This window comes from Sycon ciliatum, chromosome 1 (genome assembly GCF_964019385.1).
Source record: "Sycon ciliatum chromosome 1, ocSycCili1.1, whole genome shotgun sequence".
NCBI classification, from domain to species: domain Eukaryota; kingdom Metazoa; phylum Porifera; class Calcarea; order Leucosolenida; family Sycettidae; genus Sycon; species Sycon ciliatum.
Window position 1 is genome coordinate 61,152,455 of NC_088643.1, and position 19,023 is coordinate 61,171,477.

Here is a 19,023-nt window from a genome sequence, read left to right on the forward strand (position 1 = left end):
TACATGTGCTGGGTGCATTGTTAAGCCCCTGATGTACATGCGCTGGGTGCATTGTTAAGCCCCTGATGTACATGCGCTGGGTGCATTGTTAAGCCCCTGATGTACATGTGCTGGGTGCATTGTTAAGCCCCTGATGTACATGCGCTGGGTGCATTGTTAAGCCCCTGATGTACATGTGCTGGGTGCATTGTTAAGCCCCTGATGTACATGCGCTGGGTGCATTGTTAAGCCCCTGATGTACATGCGCTGGGTGCATTGTTAAGCCCCTGATGTACATGTGCTGGGTGCATTGTTAAGCCCCTGATGTACATGTGCTGGGTGCATTGTTAAGCCCCTGATGTACATGCGCTGGGTGCATTGTTAAGCCCCTGATGTACATGTGCTGGGTGCATTGTTAAGCCCCTGATGTACATGTGCTGGGTGCATTGTTAAGCCCCTGATGTACATGCGCTGGGTGCATTGTTAAGCCCCTGATGTACATGTGCTGGGTGCATTGTTAAGCCCCTGATGTACATGCGCTGGGTGCATTGTTAAGCCCCTGATGTACATGCGCTGGGTGCATTGTTAAGCCCCTGATGTACATGTGCTGGGTGCATTGTTAAGCCCCTGATGTACATGTGCTGGGTGCATTGTTAAGCCCCTGATGTACATGTGCTGGGTGCATTGTTAAGCCCCTGATGTACATGTGCTGGGTGCATTGTTAAGCCCCTGATGTACATGTGCTGGGTGCATTGTTAAGCCCCTGATGTACATGTGCTGGGTGGTTGATTGAGTAAACAAAGTCTATGGCAAAACCGGCAGAGAATCGACTAGTCAACGTACCCATAAAACTCTATTACAAGGGGAGGGGGGGGGGGGGGGGATGCAAGTGTGTATGGAAGTGTATGTGTGGATGTGCCTGCATGCGTGTGTGCATGCGCGCGCACGTGTGTGTATATGTGTGTGTGCGTGTGTGTGTGTGTGTGTGCGTGCGTGTGCGTGCGTGTGCGTGCATGTGTGTGTGTGCCGCATGTGTGTGCCTAACCACTGTTCTTGTTCCTTGTTTTGCACTCTGGCTTGTAACACAGGATGTGTTCTACTTGACTCTACCTGAACTGGAGGACTACTGCTATGGACGTGCCGCCACCAACAACCTGCGAGGTCTGGTAACGCTCAGGAGGGCAGAGTTCGATGATTACGAATCAGTAAGTTTTGAGCGATTTTTCGCTTTCGATCACAAAATGAGTACAAGACAAAATGTTGCCAAGCAAAGCTGACGGGACTAGAGGCATGCAATTGGATAAACAATACCGGGAACATATGAGTACTCAGCGGCCCGGATAATGTACTCAGCGGCCCGGATAATGTACTCAGCGGCCCGGATAATGTACTCAGCGGCCCGGATAATGTACTCAGCGGCCCGGATAATGTACTCAGCGGCCCGGATAATGTACTCAGCGGCCCGGATAATGTACTCAGCGGCCCGGATAATGTACTCAGCGGCCCGGATAATGTACTCAGCGGCCCGGATAATGTACTCAGCGGCCCGGATAATGTACTCAGCGGCCCGGATAATGAAATTTCTTAACCCTTTAAAAAGTACCCTTGCTCCATCATACCCTGGCTCTACCATACCCTGGCTCTACCATACCCTGGCTCTACCATACCCTGGTTCTACCATACCCTGGTTCAATCATAACCTTGTTCCATCATACCCTGGTTCATCCATACCCTGGTTATTAGGTGCCATGTTTGCTTCTCCTGACATTGCGGAACCGTGCCACCACCATCATTCTTTCAGCATGTCGTCCAAATGCGACAGTGCTACATGATGTGCAGAGGCTGGTGAGAGCTCGACGAGATGCAGCAGATTCGCTTTCAGGTCGACGATGGGGAATAGCTTGCCGGCTTTGGAGAAGGAGAACAGTGGGTGCGGCGCTTGCTGGATGAGTATCCTCTTCTTTTAGAGACTGAGTGTCGTCCTTTGTCTTGCTTGTAGAAAGCTTGTCCAGTCCCATAGCCATTCCATTTCCTGTGGTCCAGAACCCACCAGGAATCCTGGCAAGCCACTTCAGGATGGCGTCCACCTCTGCCACTCGCCGTTGCTATTTCTGTTTGGTGGGCCTGCTGCTTAGCTTGCACAGCCTTCAGTCGATACTCCTCGATGGCAGCCAGCCTGGACTTATCCAGCCTCTTGTGCTCTGGAACCAGTTGCCTGGCAACTCCAAGGATCGCTGATTGCTCCTCCGGTGTACGGAAACTCAACCAATCCAGGGGGCGATTGTTCACCATCATTGTCTGCGTCTTTAAAAAAAGACCAGCATGGAAGCATTTGGTTTGCTCCTTAGCAGATGGTCTAGCTGGCCGAAGTCCCGCTCGGACACCACGTTGGTTTTCGGCAACTTTTCGGCACTGTTGCAGTCTGGTTTGGATCCGGTACACCCTGGTGATATTGCACTTCCCATACTCTATGGAGATAGGTGTGCCGTGCTACGGTCAACAGCTGCAACAGTCCCTTGACCACATCGTAGTCCTGCGTTGGCTCTAGCAGCTTGTCCAGAACGACATGTAGCTGAATAATTGTGGCTACTGCGAAAGGCTTGACAATGCCGTCCACGAACTCACTTGCATCCTCTGGCCATCTTGCCAGTTGCGTCTCGATTCCCTGGTACACACTCTGGACAGAGGTGAATGGTGCGTCTGATTCCAGGAATCGCCACATCGGAGCAGTGACGACATTTGGCGAAGAGCCCTACAGCTCGGCAGCCAGTGATGAACCGTGTGTCACGGAGGTTCGCCTTCACAGCAGCAAGCAGCCGGTCGCCACTACTTAACGCCAGATAAGCAATCATTGTTTCGGCAAGGGAGTAGATGCCAGCAGCATTGTGATAGTTCAATATTATTGAACCTGTTGCCCCTGAACTTGGCAAGCGGGATGTGACTGAGTCATTTGGTTGTGGCAAAGGCTTGGAAGTCAGCAGCTTCTCCAACTTGCTCATTCCCATGGCGCTCGAAAGCCTTGCATGCAGTTCTTATGAGTCAGTACCTACCACATTCTTTTGGCTGGTTGCTAACGCCTGGGCAACTTGCCAAACTCCCGGGCCAGCCTGTGCTGCCTCGCACTCCTTGATCACGACACCAGAGTGATCTGCCAGGTTGACTAGGAGGTGTAAGCCGCAGAAGAAGTTGTTTAGTTTACATGGTTCTCTCTTCTGGCTTTCACCGAGGATGTCCCAATCCTGTTGCATCGCGGGCCGCCGTACCGAGGAGCAGTACATGTGTTCCTGAGGCATGACAGAAAATCAAAACAGGAAAAGAACAGGAGTGGTCAACATCTTAGGACCATTGCCTTTATCCGGGATACTTGTCCTGAGAATGCTTCATAGTAACCTAAGGAAGGGTAAACAGATACGCCCTCTTGCTCTCTTTCCCCTATACACTTCCTTTGGGCATTCAGGATGGGACAATGATGACGATACTAACAGTCGTCCCTTGTAAATCGTCGTATCCATGGAGCAATGTTCATCCGTGGTTGAAGACTGCTGGACACGGTGTGAAAGTCGATAATTCACAGTGCTGTTTGCTAGTGTTGTGCTAGACTGTGACGTTGCACACAATGATGTTCGGTGTATGTGCGTGATAGCTGGTGGTGCCGTACTTAGCAAAAATATCTTCATCTTTCTCCTCACACGTATGGCTCCAGCTACACTGCATGCATTCTTTTCCGGGTCGCAATAACACATTCACAAAACGTATCGAACAGAAACTTGTACAAACTGTCCAACCCAGTACCAATCACCGCAGCATGCAGGGAAAGGCGCTTATTATGGTTCGGCCACACTATACGCTGGTTTCATCATACCCTGGTTCCATCCTACCCTGATTCCGTCATACCCAGGTTCCATCATACTCTGGCCTATCATACCCTGGTTCCATCATACCCTGAGTCCATCATCCCCCCCCCCCCCCATTTTGGGATATAAAGTACTTCAAAGTATCATAAACAGTTTCCTCTGAGACAAAAATGCAATAATACTCATAAAAAGGACACACTTCAGGCTCATTACAAACATCTTGAAAGTTTTTGTCTTCACAAGTATACTTTCAAGCCTTCTCATCAGGTGAAATCCACTGTTCCTGTTCCTTTTCCCTTGCCTGTATTTCACCTGATGAGAAGGCTTGAAAGTATACTTGTGAAGACAAAAACTTTCAAGATGTTTGTAATGAGCCTGAAGTGTGTCCTTTTTATGAGTATCAAAGTATCATAGTTAACCGAAAAGCACGTGTATTTCCACACCCCGGGTTTGGTTCTGCATGATCCGCGGTCTATGCAGCTTGTGATGATCGTGATCACGGACTTGACTTGCTGACCTCCAACACGGCCCAGAACAGCCATACCATAATATTCGAATGTACATAAACCGGCCCTATCCCCATGGCGCCTGGAACGGGCAGCTCGGGGGAGTGAACACACACATTGCTTCAAGCTCCAGTCGCCCGCGTCATCTCCCTAGATACAGTGACTCCCAGGTATACAATCATGCTAGTCGCAGGTCCGAGAAGGTGATGTTTACAATCGGTGTAGTGTAAGGCAAGGCTTTTTAACTTTTAAGTATAGGTGGTCCATTCTTCAGCCTTGCAAGCTGTCCAATTGTAAAAATTGCAGTGCAAGTTATTTCCTGCTGTACTTACAGTGCTAACGTTCAATGCTTACCACAGTTAGTGCTATCATCATTTTTGGTGATTGCTCCGTCCAAGGTCCAAGATGTGTGTGTGTGTGTGTGTGTGTGTGTGTGTGTGTGTGTGTGTGTGTGTGTGTGTGTGTGTGCACGGGTGTGTGTGTATGTATGTGTGTGTGTGTATGTACCGTATATTCTCTATTATAAGCGCCGTGCTTATATTGTTTCAACACCCCTCTACCCCGTGCTTATATTGGAGACCGCGCTTATATTTTTTCAACCAATACATCCATACAGAGCAAGAAGAAATACATGCTAGATATCATGCATGCAGCATTGATTTCCACCAAGACCGTGCTAATAATAGAGACTGTGCTTATAATGTTTCGAAAGGTACTCACAGTGTGCTAGTATTAGAGACTGTGCTAGTAATGGAGACCTGTGCTTATAATAGAGAATATACGGTATATGTGTCTGTGTGTATGTATGTGTGTGTGTGTGTATGTATGTGTGTGTTTGTGCATACTGTAATATGCTGCAGGGCCTTGTTCCACCGGAGCGTTTCATGACACACGGTGCAGCTGGTGCCTACATGCTGTATCCCATGCTGCTTGATGACCTGGATCTGCTGGCAAAGCAAGCAGTATGTCCTGTGTAGTTAGCCTAACTTGCACCCCGATGTATCTGGGCCGGGAGGGGGCTGAGTGCCCATACACATGTATGCATGTTTGTACAGAGCCAAGGCTTTCATGGTATCATGTGACCACTTCTCTTTCCAATTGTAGGCATAACGGACTGTCGCTGTTATCTGAATATACTGACGGCGTTCCCTACTATCATGCCTGACTCACCACGTTCGCTACTATCATGCCTGACTGACTTAGGTCCGTACAGTGCTGCTTGCTCGGCTTCACACTGTTCCTTCCGTTCTCTTTGCTGTAGGCGGACCACCCGCAGGAGCCCGGAGTATTCCGTGGCACGCCGTGCTGTCCAGGCGTGGTGGAGGGCGTTCTGAGGGTGGTCAAGACTATCGATGAGACGAAGGTAAAAACTGGCAGCAAGCATGACGTGTATTCTAGCTGTGCTCCTGGATTACGTGCTTGTGCTGATGGCCTGAAGAATTGCTACGTCACATGGGGTTTGGATGCCATGCAGTGCTCCACAGCACACATCTTTTGGGCTGTGTGGAGAGTTACAGCAGCCTTCATTCAGGCAAGCTGTGAACACCAGCGGCAATTCTGAACTAATGCAAGTGTAGGGTATGCGTCAGTACTGTACATGTACAATCCATTGTCTGCCCATCTCTTTATCTATCACTGAATGTGTTGCCATGGTGTGCTGGTCTTGATCACTGGGCAGGGTCTGAACGGGGAGATCCTGGTGACTGCTCGCACTGACCCAGGCTGGGTGCCACTCTATCCATTGTGTGCTGGTCTGGCTATAGAGCGTGGCAGGTAAGCATAGCAGCAATGATAGACTAACTTCAAGTGGCATGAGTATTATTGTAGAGTTTGTAGCACGGGGCAATACGATTGTATAGAGATTTACAGCTTTCATGGATACTAGTAGAAGAAATCTACAGCCTGTGTGTTGGCTAAGCAATGCATTCTTTGTTGTCAACTGAACGAATCTTGCTGCGAGGAGTCTTGCAGCAGGATTAAGTCTTGTATGAGCTGTTGCTATGGTGACTTGTATGACAATGTAGGTTTCTATCCTCTGTGCATCCTCAAGTCACCGTCCTTGCATGTTGCCACGGTGTGTTCCTTTCCTGTGTGCTCACAAAGCCTCCTGTCCCATTCGGCCGTTGTGGCGCGGGAACTTGGCCTTCCAACTATCGTTGGTGTTTCCAATCTGATGAAGAACCTCAAGGTATGGATAAGCAGCCACTGCGGCGATGATGGGTATACATACATTATGCAGTAACACAGCTAGGAAGTTGTCTGTGGTTATCAAATTGCCCGTGAACTGAAAAGAGGTGTTGTGGTTGCTATGGACTGTTTGATGCTGTCGCGGTTCCTGTCAGTAAAGGTACACGTACATGTAATTGCATGGATAGCGCAGGACATTTGGTACATGTATATATCACCACAAATATAGGTTCAACATCCCCTGAGGTGAGCAAAGTCGGGAAAAAACGTCAGGCGTCCTTTCTAAAGAGCCACGTTTCATTGTCATGTGACAAAGAGATGCGGTAAGAACAGTGCGCTGTTACACTGATCATCTGGGTGATGGCACAGTGGAGGTGGTGACATAGTTAGTGCTTGGGTGTTTGGCGGCTACTGACAATGGCATGCCAGTTGAGTGAACATGCGTTTGAAGCGGCTCAGCTGGTGGGTGGTGAAATGCATTGTTCGTCACGGTCTCTCGAGCATGCTTCCCTTTCTTTCTCTGTTGCTTCCTGTCCGATCTGCAGACTGGAATGCGTGTCAGACTAGATGCTGGAAAGGTAATCATCTATTGCTAGCAGTCACACATGGAAGCTACTGATACTGTCGTAGACATTTATAATACCATATTTTTCCGCTTTTTTGTATTTTAGCTAATGACATCACTATAGCAGTTACAAAATGTGTGGATGTTGGCATTCCTACGCTTGTGGAAAACTCAGTCTGACTGCGTCTCATGCAAACCGTCAACTATTTAAAAATAGTTTTGTACTCGCGGTGTCCAGTAGTGAGACCCAATGGTAGCCTACACGGTGTAAGGAGTACAAAGGACGCAAACATCACCGATTACATACTTTACTAATGTTCCGTTGATGTTGATCACTTGTTTTATTTTATTCAAAGCCCCACATTAAAAGTGAATATAATTAAAAAAATATGTGATCCCAATGGTGCTACACTTTATTAGCTAGTAGTTACCTCCTAAAAGGAAGTGGGTGTGCTTCTGTGTTACCGGATGAGAAGTGGTGTTATTGTAGTGCCCGCATTCTCCTTCTTACGACTTCCATGTATCCGAATATGCAACTGTTTGTGTGCGTGTTTGTTTGATCTGACAGGGTGAGCTGCGTGTCCTTGATGAGGACCCGGCAGCATCAGCGGCGGAGACAAACGCAGACAAGGCGACCGACGCCTCTGCTCCCGAGAAACCTGAATCAGACGTGACAGACAGTGCCATTGCTGCAGGTGACAGCAAAGAGCACAAGGAGTGAACAGTGGCTGGTGGTCTTGACCTGGCGCTGAATTGCCAGAGCGAGCCGTGGGTCGCGTGAAGCCAGTGCTACCTCCTCTGCATTCCACTGTAACCGGGTCACATCGTATTTGTACTGCACGTGCGTGTTGGCGTGAGCTGTGAAGACACACATACCAATGCTGACCACACCGTGCCTTAGCCGCTGTAAGTCAGTCCAACTCAGCCTGACTGATGCCGCATGCTGCCATGTAGCGCTGGGATACATTCTGATCCTTGGTCCAGTGAGTCCAGCAGGCAGACTTTACAACGTACCAGACATGAATTCTGCGAGTTAACACTGTTCTAGAAATACATCAAGATCTCAGGAATTGTGTCCGAGAAGGCACTGTAGAAGACTTATTCCTCAATACACCACTTCTATTAGAATGCGATTGATAAACTGACTACTTTACCAATGTGTCGTGTATACACAGTCATAACTCTCCGGCCTACTTAACCAATGCTCAGCGTATGTGTCCCTAGTATTGGCCCAAAGCAGTCCCGTAGTGGCGCCCTGTGTAGACTATCAATATAGATCTCATAGCCTGTATAAAGGTGTCAATAGATGCTGCACGGTCGGCTGCTTGGCTTTACCCAAATTGTTTAGTACGTACTAGATGATGTACTCACTAGGCTGCACTCCCAGCTAACTCATGACATGTAAATGTAATTCCTAATTAAGAGGCATGCACATCTGTACCGTAGTGGGCAAGAATGCATCACTTTCGATTCTTAGCCAGACGGAATCTAGTTCCAAATAAGATGTCCCACATCACCTTTTTAAAAGTTCTGACAATTGTTTTGCCTCTGCAATGATTTCATGTATAATCAGCAGTATTTGCTTTGCACATGGAATTTTAGATGATGGCTGCGTGCTCAGTGTCAGCATGATGGTTCTGGCTCATTTCTCATTTCCAGTCTTCCTACAGTCCATTCAGAAAAAAATGAACTTCTAGCTTTTGGCCATAAATGGGTCAAACGTTGAGTTTTTTTAGAATTTTTTTCTGCAATCCCATATGGAATCCTCTTCCAATTATGTTTCTGAAGTTTTTTTGTCCAAAAAGCAAGCCATAGCAAGAATAGGATTTCGGCCAGGTTTTGCCCCAAAAGCACTGAATTGGGAAAAACCATCAAAATCCAGGCCGTTTGACCCCGCCTGCAACAGTGCATTCTGCGGTTCGAACCCCAGTTCAGGCACCCTTTTTGGACCCTTTTCAAATTTCAAAGTTCGCAGCACTGCACTGTGTACGATGAAATCACGAAAAATCGCCAAATACGGGAGCTCGCCAGAGCCAGGACCCATTTTTTTATGAATGGACTGTAGTGTCTTGTGTTATCTTAGATAATGGTGTACTAGCTGTGCTAGTGCTTGTTAGCAACAATCCGAACTAGCGCACACACTGCACTGCTTTGTACTGCATTCAAGACTGACGTCATGCGCTTTGTTTTGCTGCGTAATCACAAAATTAATGGCACCAGCCCATTTTGCGGAAAAGAAAAACAAATCTTGCTTGCCCTGTTGTGCTCTTCCAGACAACGGATCGTGCTTCAGCAGTGTTTCTTTTCCTTTCGTAGCTTTGCTGCCAGCCCGAGTGTCACCTCGACACTGTATTTCTTCAGTATGTCTGACCTAACTGTCGACACTGTCAAGGCAATGCCTTGCCAAGCCCCCGCGGCGAGCCTTCTCAGCGCGGCTTGAATCCGAAAGGAAACTTAGTAAAAGTATTTTACAGGACCGTTTGCTGGCACAACTAGCCCTTGGTAGTGAGGTCTGCTCCGGCCAGGAGAACCAGCAACATGACAGTGCGGACACGGCTCGCGAGCCCAGAAGCCCGACTTGCACCAATGCCTCCTCCGCCAGCTCAGGTGACGCGGGCTCAACATGGGATCTGCGCTCCCGTAGATCTACGTGACGAGGTGTAGTCGGCTTTGTCGGCCGCCATTTTATTATTATCGGAGAGCATTGTGCCGCTCCTCACCCAAGGCCAAGGCAATGCGGCTGCTGCCGCCACTACGCCAGGCCAAGCCCTTGTAACCCACCCGATCAGCCACCTGCACCAGCTGTGCCCAAGGCTGTGCAAGAACGTATCTTGCGAGGGGAGTTCGTAGCTCTTTCAAGTTGGTTGCCTGAAATTCTTGCACACTTCCGGCCCAACATTCCGGCTGGTGCACAGCCCGAATAACGATAGCCAGCTAAATATCGTTGAGTCGGATGACCGTACGCGAAGCAGGTGCGTCGCAAGGTTCACGATAATTATACATGTAACTACCCGGCTCGAGGCATGGACCACATACATGTCTGTTATCACGGCTGCTGCCCTACACCGCACTGCTGAACGGCTGAACTGATTGCGTACCAGCAGTCGATCCTGACTGCTAACCGCCAGTTCTTCCCAAGCGCGTGGCTAGAGTACGACCGCCAGCTGCGGCTGCTCGTGGCCCAGTAACCAGGCACGAAGAGGTTGGACACCATCGACGTGAACCTATGGCTGATAGCTGTCACAGGCCATGCACACCCAAAATGCGCTCAATGTAAGACGGCCCATCCAGGGGCGGTTTGTGTCCTTTTCGTCCCCAAGCCAGCAGCATTTACCTCCAGTGGTCGCAACCATACCAGCGACAGCCAAGAAATCTGCCGCAACTTCAATGGAGGTCGCTGTTCTTCGTCGTCGTGCCGCTTCTCCCACACCTGCAGCCAGTGTGGCAAGGACCACCCATGCATCATGTGCAACCAGCAGCAGCGCGGAGCCAATCGGCCACCCCGCCGCTCCTAGCAGAATGGCTACTGAATAGCTTGACTCGGTACGTAGCTTCTTTCCTATACACTCTGCAGACACCACACTGCTAGCTGACCACTTTGCCCGCCTGTTACGTAACCACTCATATCAATAATGCGTTGCGTATGTTCTCCATGGGCTGCGCCGTGGCTTTACTCTTGGATCTGCCGGCCAACACGACATTTCGGTTTTCTCTAATAATCTACCCTTGGCTTTCACTCACTCGGCATTTATATCCGAGCAATTAGCTGCTTCCTGCGCCCGCAGCGAGACCACAGGCCCATTTCCGTCACCTCCATTTCAGTTCATGCGCCGCTCTGGTATTGGTGCCATCCCCAAAAAGAACGGCAAGCTGCGAATGATCCACCATCTGTCTAGTCCGGAAGGCACCGGCGCGAACGACAGCATTCCACTCATATCAATAATGCGTTGCGTATGTTCTCCATGGGCTGCGCCGTGGCTTTACTCTTGGATCTGCCGGCCAACACGACATTTCGGTTTTCTCTAATAATCTACCCTTGGCTTTCACTCACTCGGCATTTATATCCGAGCAATTAGCTGCTTCCTGCGCCCGCAGCGAGACCACAGGCCCATTTCCGTCACCTCCATTTCAGTTCATGCGCCGCTCTGGTATTGGTGCCATCCCCAAAAAGAACGGCAAGCTGCGAATGATCCACCATCTGTCTAGTCCGGAAGGCACCGGCGCGAACGACAGCATTCCTGCCGAGCCGCTCTCTCTGCACTACGCGAGCATTGACAACGCGATCAACATCATCATGTCATGCCCACAGCCTGTGTATTTGTCCAAGCTCGATGTACGCAGTGCATTTCGGCAGATCCCAGTCCGCCGTCAGGACTTCGCTGGGAAGGCTCCTACTACTACGAGCGCTTTCTGCCTTTCGGCCTCCGCTCCAGCCCAGCCGTCTTTGACTCAGTAGCCACAGCAGTCAACTGGATCATGCAGCACGAGTTTGCTATAGATCACCGGCTTCATTACCTCGATGACTTTCTCGATATCTCCACTGGTTTGGCTGCAGCCAACCAGCAACTCACCACCCCCCCCTCCGGGCATTCACGTATCTCGGCACTCCTCTTTGCTCCATCCCAGCTCGAGGGCCATCACCATCATTGACCTTGGTATTTTCCTAGACTGCGGCTACCAGAGGACAAGCTGTCCGAGATCCGTGCGCCACTCATGGCTACTATCAGCGAGCGCAGCATCGGCCAGCGTCAACTCGAGTCCCTCCTGGGGAAGCTCACTTTTGCTGCCCGAGTCATCGTTCCTGGACACACATTCATGCGTGAACTATGATCAGCGTGCCCTGAACTGTATCTGTGTATGCGAGTGCGGTGCATAAAGCCCACCTTGAGAATGGGTTTGCCGGCCCCTTAGTAGATGCGTGGCTTCTGGAGAGGGTGTTGAAGGGCATCCAGCGATGCCATGGTACGGCTGTACTCACCCCTCGCCTTCCTATAACTATGCCAATCCTACGACACCTGACGGATGCACGCCGGAAAAGTAGTACCCTGAATGGCCATGACAAGCTGCTCTACCAAGCCGCCATGCTGCTTCTTTGGATTTCTTCGGTGTGCTGAATTCACTAATGGCATCACACGGGGCTGTACTAGCTCCCCTGGTGACGGACGCTTGCAACTCTTCCTGCTTTCATCCAAGACGGACCCATTCGGTAAAGGCGTTACTAGTGACATTGGCCCGTCTGTATCGCCGTACTGCCCGGTCCGTGCCATTGTTAGCTACCCATTTGTCACTCGTCGCGAGGGACCAGAGCAACTCTTGTTCGTACTCTCGAACAGACAGCAGCTGACCAGGCAGTCATTCACAGTAACAGTATGGTCCCTTGTCGCTGCGGCCGGTGTACCATCCCAGTCGAACTACTCCGGGCATTCGGTCTACATTGGTGCAGCCACCACCGCTGCTATGGCTAGTGCCCCGACTCCTTCTTCCGAGTGGCAGGTCAGTGGAAAGAGCGATGCGTGTCTATGCTACATCCGGACTACAACAAGCGCTAAGCGCCAGCTATCGTCCCGGCTTGCTGCCGTGCCATGGATGCCATGATCCCCAACTCGGGTGAGTAATGAGCTACTGAACTCTAGCTGCGCAATGCTTGCCTGTGCTGACATAAATTGACCCTTGCTGTGCGTCAATAGTGCTTAGCTAACGGAGTGCTGGTTTCATGGGTCCACTCTCACAACTGGTGTTATCTAGCTATTTGCTGCGGCTCTGCCTTGCGCTATATTACATCCATTTAGCATTGCAGCTCTACGTTGAGCTAACAGCAGCTCTACTTTGAGCTAACAGCAGCTCTACTTTGAGCTAACAGCAGCTCTACTTTGAGCTAACAGCAGCTCTACTTTGAGCTAACCGCAGCTCTACTTTGAGCTAACAGCAGCTCTACTTTGAGCTAACCGCAGCTCTACTTTGAGCTAACCGCAGCTCTACTTTGAGCTAACAGCAGCTCTACTTTGAGCTAACAGCAGCTCTACCTTGAGCTAACAGCAGCTCTACTTTGAGCTAACAGCAGCTCTACTTTGAGCTATCAGCAGCTCTACTTTGAGCTAACCGCAGCTCTACTTTGAGCTAACAGCAGCTCTACTTTGAGCTAACCGCAGCTCTACTTTGAGCTAACAGCAGCTCTACTTTGAGCTAACAGCAGCTCTGCTCTGAGCTAACACCAGCTCTACTTTGAGCTTCAAACCAGTTGTTTCGAAACCAGCACTCCTCAATCCAAAGATGCCTCTTTGTTGACTTGTTTGTGTGAGGGATGGGGCTAATGGTGTACTAGCTGTGCTAGTGCTTGTTAGCAACAATCCGAACTAGCGCACACACTGCACTTCTTTGTACTGCATTCAAGACTGACGTCATGCGCTTTGTTTTGCTGCGTAATCACAAATGGCACCAGCCCATTTTGCGGAAAAGAAAAACAAATCTTGCTTGCCCTGTTGTGCTCTTCCAGACAACGGATCGTGCTTCAGCAGTGTTTCTTTTCCCACCATCCCTCCCTATCCAACTTATTCACACCATCATAATTATCGTACCCACTAATCGGGTCCACTCTCACAACTGGTGTTATCTAGCTATTTGCTGCGGCTCTGCCTTGCGCTATATTACATCCATTTAGCATTGCAGCTCTACGTTGAGCTAACAGCAGCTCTACTTTGAGCTAACAGCAGCTCTACTTTGAGCTAACAGCAGCTCTACTTTGAGCTAACAGCAGCTCTACTTTGAGCTAACCGCAGCTCTACTTTGAGCTAACAGCAGCTCTACTTTGAGCTAACCGCAGCTCTACTTTGAGCTAACCGCAGCTCTACTTTGAGCTAACAGCAGCTCTACTTTGAGCTAACAGCAGCTCTACCTTGAGCTAACAGCAGCTCTACTTTGAGCTAACAGCAGCTCTACTTTGAGCTATCAGCAGCTCTACTTTGAGCTAACCGCAGCTCTACTTTGAGCTAACAGCAGCTCTACTTTGAGCTAACCGCAGCTCTACTTTGAGCTAACAGCAGCTCTACTTTGAGCTAACAGCAGCTCTGCTCTGAGCTAACACCAGCTCTACTTTGAGCTTCAAACCAGTTGTTTCGAAACCAGCACTCCTCAATCCAAAGATGCCTCTTTGTTGACTTGTTTGTGTGAGGGATGGGGCTAATTATGATTAGCCAGCCCTCTCTGACTACTCTCATTGGATTCAACGTGATCTGCATGGACTGGTGGTCACGAGCAAACTCTGCATATAAGGGTGCCGTGTGTGTGTGTGCCGTTCAGGCCAACAGTGCCTGAGGTGGGGTCTTCATCGACGGGAGACTTGGTCGGATAGTTACGTTGCCGACACTCTCCTCGTCGCCCCCACCTCGGAGTCCTTCGCGAGGCCTTGCAAGCCCGCGAGTGGAGCAAACTACCACACAAAGACGACGACTTGGAACGACTCTGAGCATTGGCTCATGGAATGTTCGCTCTGTTGTGGAGAGTGATGGGCCAGTTCAAGTGGCACCAGTGGGAGGGATCATTTCCGATGATAAGCCAGATCCATAGCTGCCGGAGATGGCTCTCTCGAACATGGCTCCAGAGTCCCTGACCTCCCTCTCAGCGGACTGCCGTCGCTCGTCGTTCCATATTGTCGGCCCCGCAAGGGGACACGTGACCGCAATGGCAGTGTTTACCAGGACCAGGTGCGTGTGTGTGGGGGGGGGGGGGGGGGGGTGCGTGCGTGTGTGTGTGTTTGTGTGTGGGTGTGTGTGGGTGGGTGTGGGTGGGTGTGGGTGTGCATGTGTGTGTGGGGGGGGGGGGGGTGTATGGATGTGTGTGGTGTGCACATGTTTGTTGTGTGTTTGTTCCTAATCAAGTTAATTATCAGCTTAAATTAACAAACCCAACTTTGGAACTTAGAAGTCCCATGAGCAACTCTGACTCACGCTGCTACGTAGGGCTTCACGAGGTGTTTGTCGTGCTGGAAACAAAGCGTCTCTAAGTTTGTATCCCTGGTGATGGTTTGGCCTGGAGAGCAGTATATAAGTGGTGCTTTTCAGGCACAATCTTCCTTAGCCTACTCAAGCTCAACCGATGAGGGGTGAATTCCCCGAAACACTGTGTATTGAGCAGGGAGTGGTGCTTTCTTGCAGGTTTGCCGAGTGGAAGGTGCGACGTGCTCCTCGTGTGCTCCGGATGGCAGTCGTGAGTCAGTCAAGTGTCAAGTTCGGCAAGAAGCGTGTGTTCCTCGTTGGAACAACCAATTTCCAACTTTTGAAAATGAAAATTAATAATAGGAAATGAAACTACAAGGATACACAGTGGCAATGTACAGTCAACCTCGCGAATAACCATACTATCTTCACATTCTTCAGACCTAGACACTATTTGACTGCATGCTTTCAACCTCGCAAATTCCGACACCGGCTTTCATAGTCATAATATCATACATAGCTAGATAGTTTGCCTGTTTGCTGCATAAACTTCGAGTAGGTCATGTTGAATCCAGAGTAGCGGTTCTTTGCGCAAGGTGAGCACACCTCTTCCAGAAATGTCACAAAATCCTGCTGCAGTCGCCTTACGCAGCCCGTTAGTCGGCGCGTTTGACAGGCCGGGACGTGGGACCTATGAACAACGAACGCATGTGGATGCACGTAGAACTGAAAGCCCAGCGCATCCATGTGCATGATGTGGGATGCCTTGTTGCCAAAGCGTGCTGGCATGAACATGTCGTAGTTTGGCAGGGCGGTCCTTTTTGCCAGTATGTAAGGCTCGTAGTGCAGCTGCCACTGGACCGGGTACAGCTGTGCGGCAGATTTCCATTTCCCGATGTTTGTAGGTTGGTGGGCTGGTGGAAACTTGTCACCGTGAAACTGCATGGCCGTTCCATCAGCCAGCATGTGTAACATGTCGATCTTATTACTAGGCATCGGGGCATCAGCGATCTGGACCTGGAATGCAGGCACGACCAGAACTTGCCTCTCCCATGAGTCTGAAGTTCTTATCCTCTCCTGGAGCATTCTGTAGCAGTCGACCGATGGGATGAAGTCAAAGTCCAGAATGAACACAAACTCTGCAGTGCTCCGGCTCAGGACGATGTTGCGTAGGAAATTGACCGGGTAAGAAAGTTCTGCACTGGCATTCTGGTAGACTAAGTGTGCTCTGAGCCGCTGCCAGCATGAACATGATCGCACTGTTTCTTTGGTCAACTGCCAGCTCTTCTGGTCCTGAACGTGTATGGCAAGGTCGATAGGACCTGGCCACCTCTCGCACAGCGTCTCTAAGTTGTGCAGACGGTCGGTTGAGACCTGCGTAAGCAGAGCCACGCCATCTGCCAGGGCGTCCACATCGGCTTGTGAGCTTCTCGCATCCGATTGAATTGTGATCATGGTGCTGCGTTGCAGCATATTCCAGGCTCTCGTCCACAGGTGCTGGCATGCGCGCACGCCAGGGTCCGACAAAGTCTTCATGTGGAGCGAGTAGAGAACAATGTCGTGGCTGTTCAGTGCTAAGCTTACGCGTCCTTGCTCCGGTTGACTAACGACATGGCTATCCTTGCAGTCTTCTGTCCTTCCGCAGTCCGGCATTTCCACGCCATTACCAGCCTCACCAACCCTAGAACAGTACATCCAGCACAGCCGCCAAGTCAGGCCAGGTTTCTGTGAACTTAGAGAGCTGAGATCATGACCAGTGTTCAGCCTCGGATTCGATTCCGACCTTTGCGGCTGAATCGGAATGGTGAGCAAAACTCTCACGCTCTCTGTAACCGGGAACCTATCCATGGTGGCGCTGTGCTGCAAGATGGCGTGGTCCTTGGCATAAGTGAGAAGCAGCAGAAAGTCTCTGTATTCAGTTCCCAGCGCGAAGAGAACATTCCTTCGCGAAATCATGCACCGCTGCCTGATGTAGTGCGCTGCTATTTCTTGTAGACTTTCGGAATTGCGGTTCGCAGCATTACTTGCTCGGCCTTCGGCAGACTCTCCCGACCCAGAGCTGCAGCTAGCGGTGTTTCCGGTTGCTGAAGAGTTGGGTTCGACGGTAGTCGTAGCCGTAAGACAATCGATGATTTCTAATGCAACATCCAGGGCATCTACTGTTCGATAGACGGGTTCAAAGGTCAACAGCACACCTCGAGCGGCGCGGATGATGGCCAGGTCATGTTCGCAAGAAATTATCAGCAGCTTGAAACGGACTTCTGTGTCCCCATCGTTCTGTTCACTGGCTGACCATAGCTTCCAGGAGAGCAGAAATGCTCGGAGAAGTGCAAACAGCTCTCGCCTGAGCTGCTTTGCGCTAGTTCTAGCATCGACCTGCGAATGTTGCGTATGTTTCGTGAGGAAGACACCAATCGACACCACTGGAGTTTCGCTGCAGACTCTAGTGATCTTGTGTGGTTTGCATCGTCCACTGCTGGGTCGGGTGCGTCTCGCAGAGTCTGGGATATCGTTGAGCAGGGAGCCACGCAGAATTCCTTCGCCTATGCTTTCAAACCCGTTCACTTGTGCGAATCTGGCGGTCTCGGACGAGACATACTGCACTTTAGATAGGCATTGCGAAAGTGCTAGAACTACCAAGAGCGTGCCCGCCAGGAGATCCAGGATCAGCAGAAATAGCCGGCCCATTATGGTGAAGACGAAGAAGAATAAGAACAATCTGACTTCCTTTGCTAGTGGCAGGTGGGCAGATTAATTTAATCCTACTAGTACTACCGCTACAAGGAGACTTTTGGCGCGCCAGATGCAACCATTGACTGCGCCCAGAACAGGACGATTACTATAGGTGGTATACCGTAAGCCAGGCGTTACCCTTACATCTCGTCCGGTAACGGTAAGGCCATGTTGCTCACTGGTGCAGCGAATCCTTGCATAGCGCAACGGTGCAACACTGTTACAGGCAATCAACCCAGCTAGAAATAAACAGAAGATAAACGGACAGAGCTAGAGACAGCCACTAGAGGACACAAGACAGTAAGGGATGCGATCAGGGCCGTAGTGCCTTTCACTGCCACTTCCTGCTTCCAGCGTCCGTAGCTGCTGACTGCGTATGTACTGCGTATGATGAAGCTGCAACTGATGCGCAGCCTCAGGTGCTCAACCGGCAACAGTAGATCTACTCACTCAGTAGGACACGAGCCGCCTAGGACGTAGCGTAGCTCAACCTCTACTCACTCTGAGGGTTCGTTCTCTACGAGTACGAGTGTGAAGATGTGGCACGCTGCATGCCCAGTTTGGCCAGCCAGTACTATTGGTGGCAACTGAAATCCGACCACTGATTTTTGTGCTCAATTATCGCCGATTCTACATTGTTGTAGTCCCTACTACTACTTACTACTAGTAGTCTACCTGATGTTAAAAGCATGTGCTGGGTCTTTGCAAAGTGAGCGCACCGAGTTGGGGTCGGATTTCAGTTGCCACTGCTGCAGTACCAGGTAACAGTAAAGGCCTTGCAAGTTGGTGATAGCAAAGACAAGTGATGCCACTGATGGGTCACCCAGACCTTGTGTGCTATACTGGACTGTAAGTAACTTTAGTTAGTTTAGATGTGTCTGTGCCAGGCAAGGCCATCAAGCTTCAAGGTCGTCGCCAGTATTTTAAAGTAGTGCCCAGCGCAATGCGGCTCATTTCACGCATCCACGATGATTGTCATGATTCGCCGACACTACTACTACTAGTACTAGGTAATGGCTGTTGGCCAGACCTGTGCTGCTGTATTTATGTGCTACATGTATCGTATCGCGTAGGTCCTTTCGCTCGCCTTATGGCCGTGCTAGTATCACAGCGTTGATGCTGCAGGGGCATACAGCTAGCCACGCTGCATTCACAACAGAAACCAATATCAAGACTAGTAGGGGAATTCAGCGGAATCGGAGAATTTTGAGAACAATGTCACAATGCACCCAGATAGAATACAATACAATGTACCTCTTCAAAACAAT

General features: G+C 50.1%; 2 protein-coding genes across 2 annotated transcripts in view; one reads left to right on the top strand and one right to left on the bottom strand.

Annotated features, from left to right (window-relative positions):
• LOC135804706 (rifampicin phosphotransferase-like) overlaps nucleotides 1-8,547 on the top strand; it is a 26,880-nt gene extending 18,333 nt beyond the window's left edge. The window contains exons 18-24 of the mRNA XM_065318646.1: nucleotides 1,068-1,184; nucleotides 5,200-5,301; nucleotides 5,601-5,702; nucleotides 6,018-6,112; nucleotides 6,443-6,527; nucleotides 7,072-7,104; nucleotides 7,660-8,547. Of these exons, the coding sequence (XP_065174718.1) occupies nucleotides 1,068-1,184; nucleotides 5,200-5,301; nucleotides 5,601-5,702; nucleotides 6,018-6,112; nucleotides 6,443-6,527; nucleotides 7,072-7,104; nucleotides 7,660-7,812 (687 nt within the window). The 3' untranslated portion in view covers nucleotides 7,813-8,547. The remainder of the gene's footprint in view (nucleotides 1-1,067; nucleotides 1,185-5,199; nucleotides 5,302-5,600; nucleotides 5,703-6,017; nucleotides 6,113-6,442; nucleotides 6,528-7,071; nucleotides 7,105-7,659) is intronic.
• A 6,683-nt stretch (nucleotides 8,548-15,230) lies between these two features.
• Nucleotides 15,231-18,372, bottom strand: LOC135807053 (uncharacterized). Its single transcript, XM_065321137.1, has one exon. It carries the CDS (start codon nucleotides 17,708-17,710, stop codon nucleotides 15,533-15,535), a length of 2,178 nt encoding a protein of 725 aa, XP_065177209.1. The 5' UTR covers nucleotides 17,711-18,372; the 3' UTR covers nucleotides 15,231-15,532.
• Nucleotides 18,373-19,023: the final 651 nt, after the last annotated feature.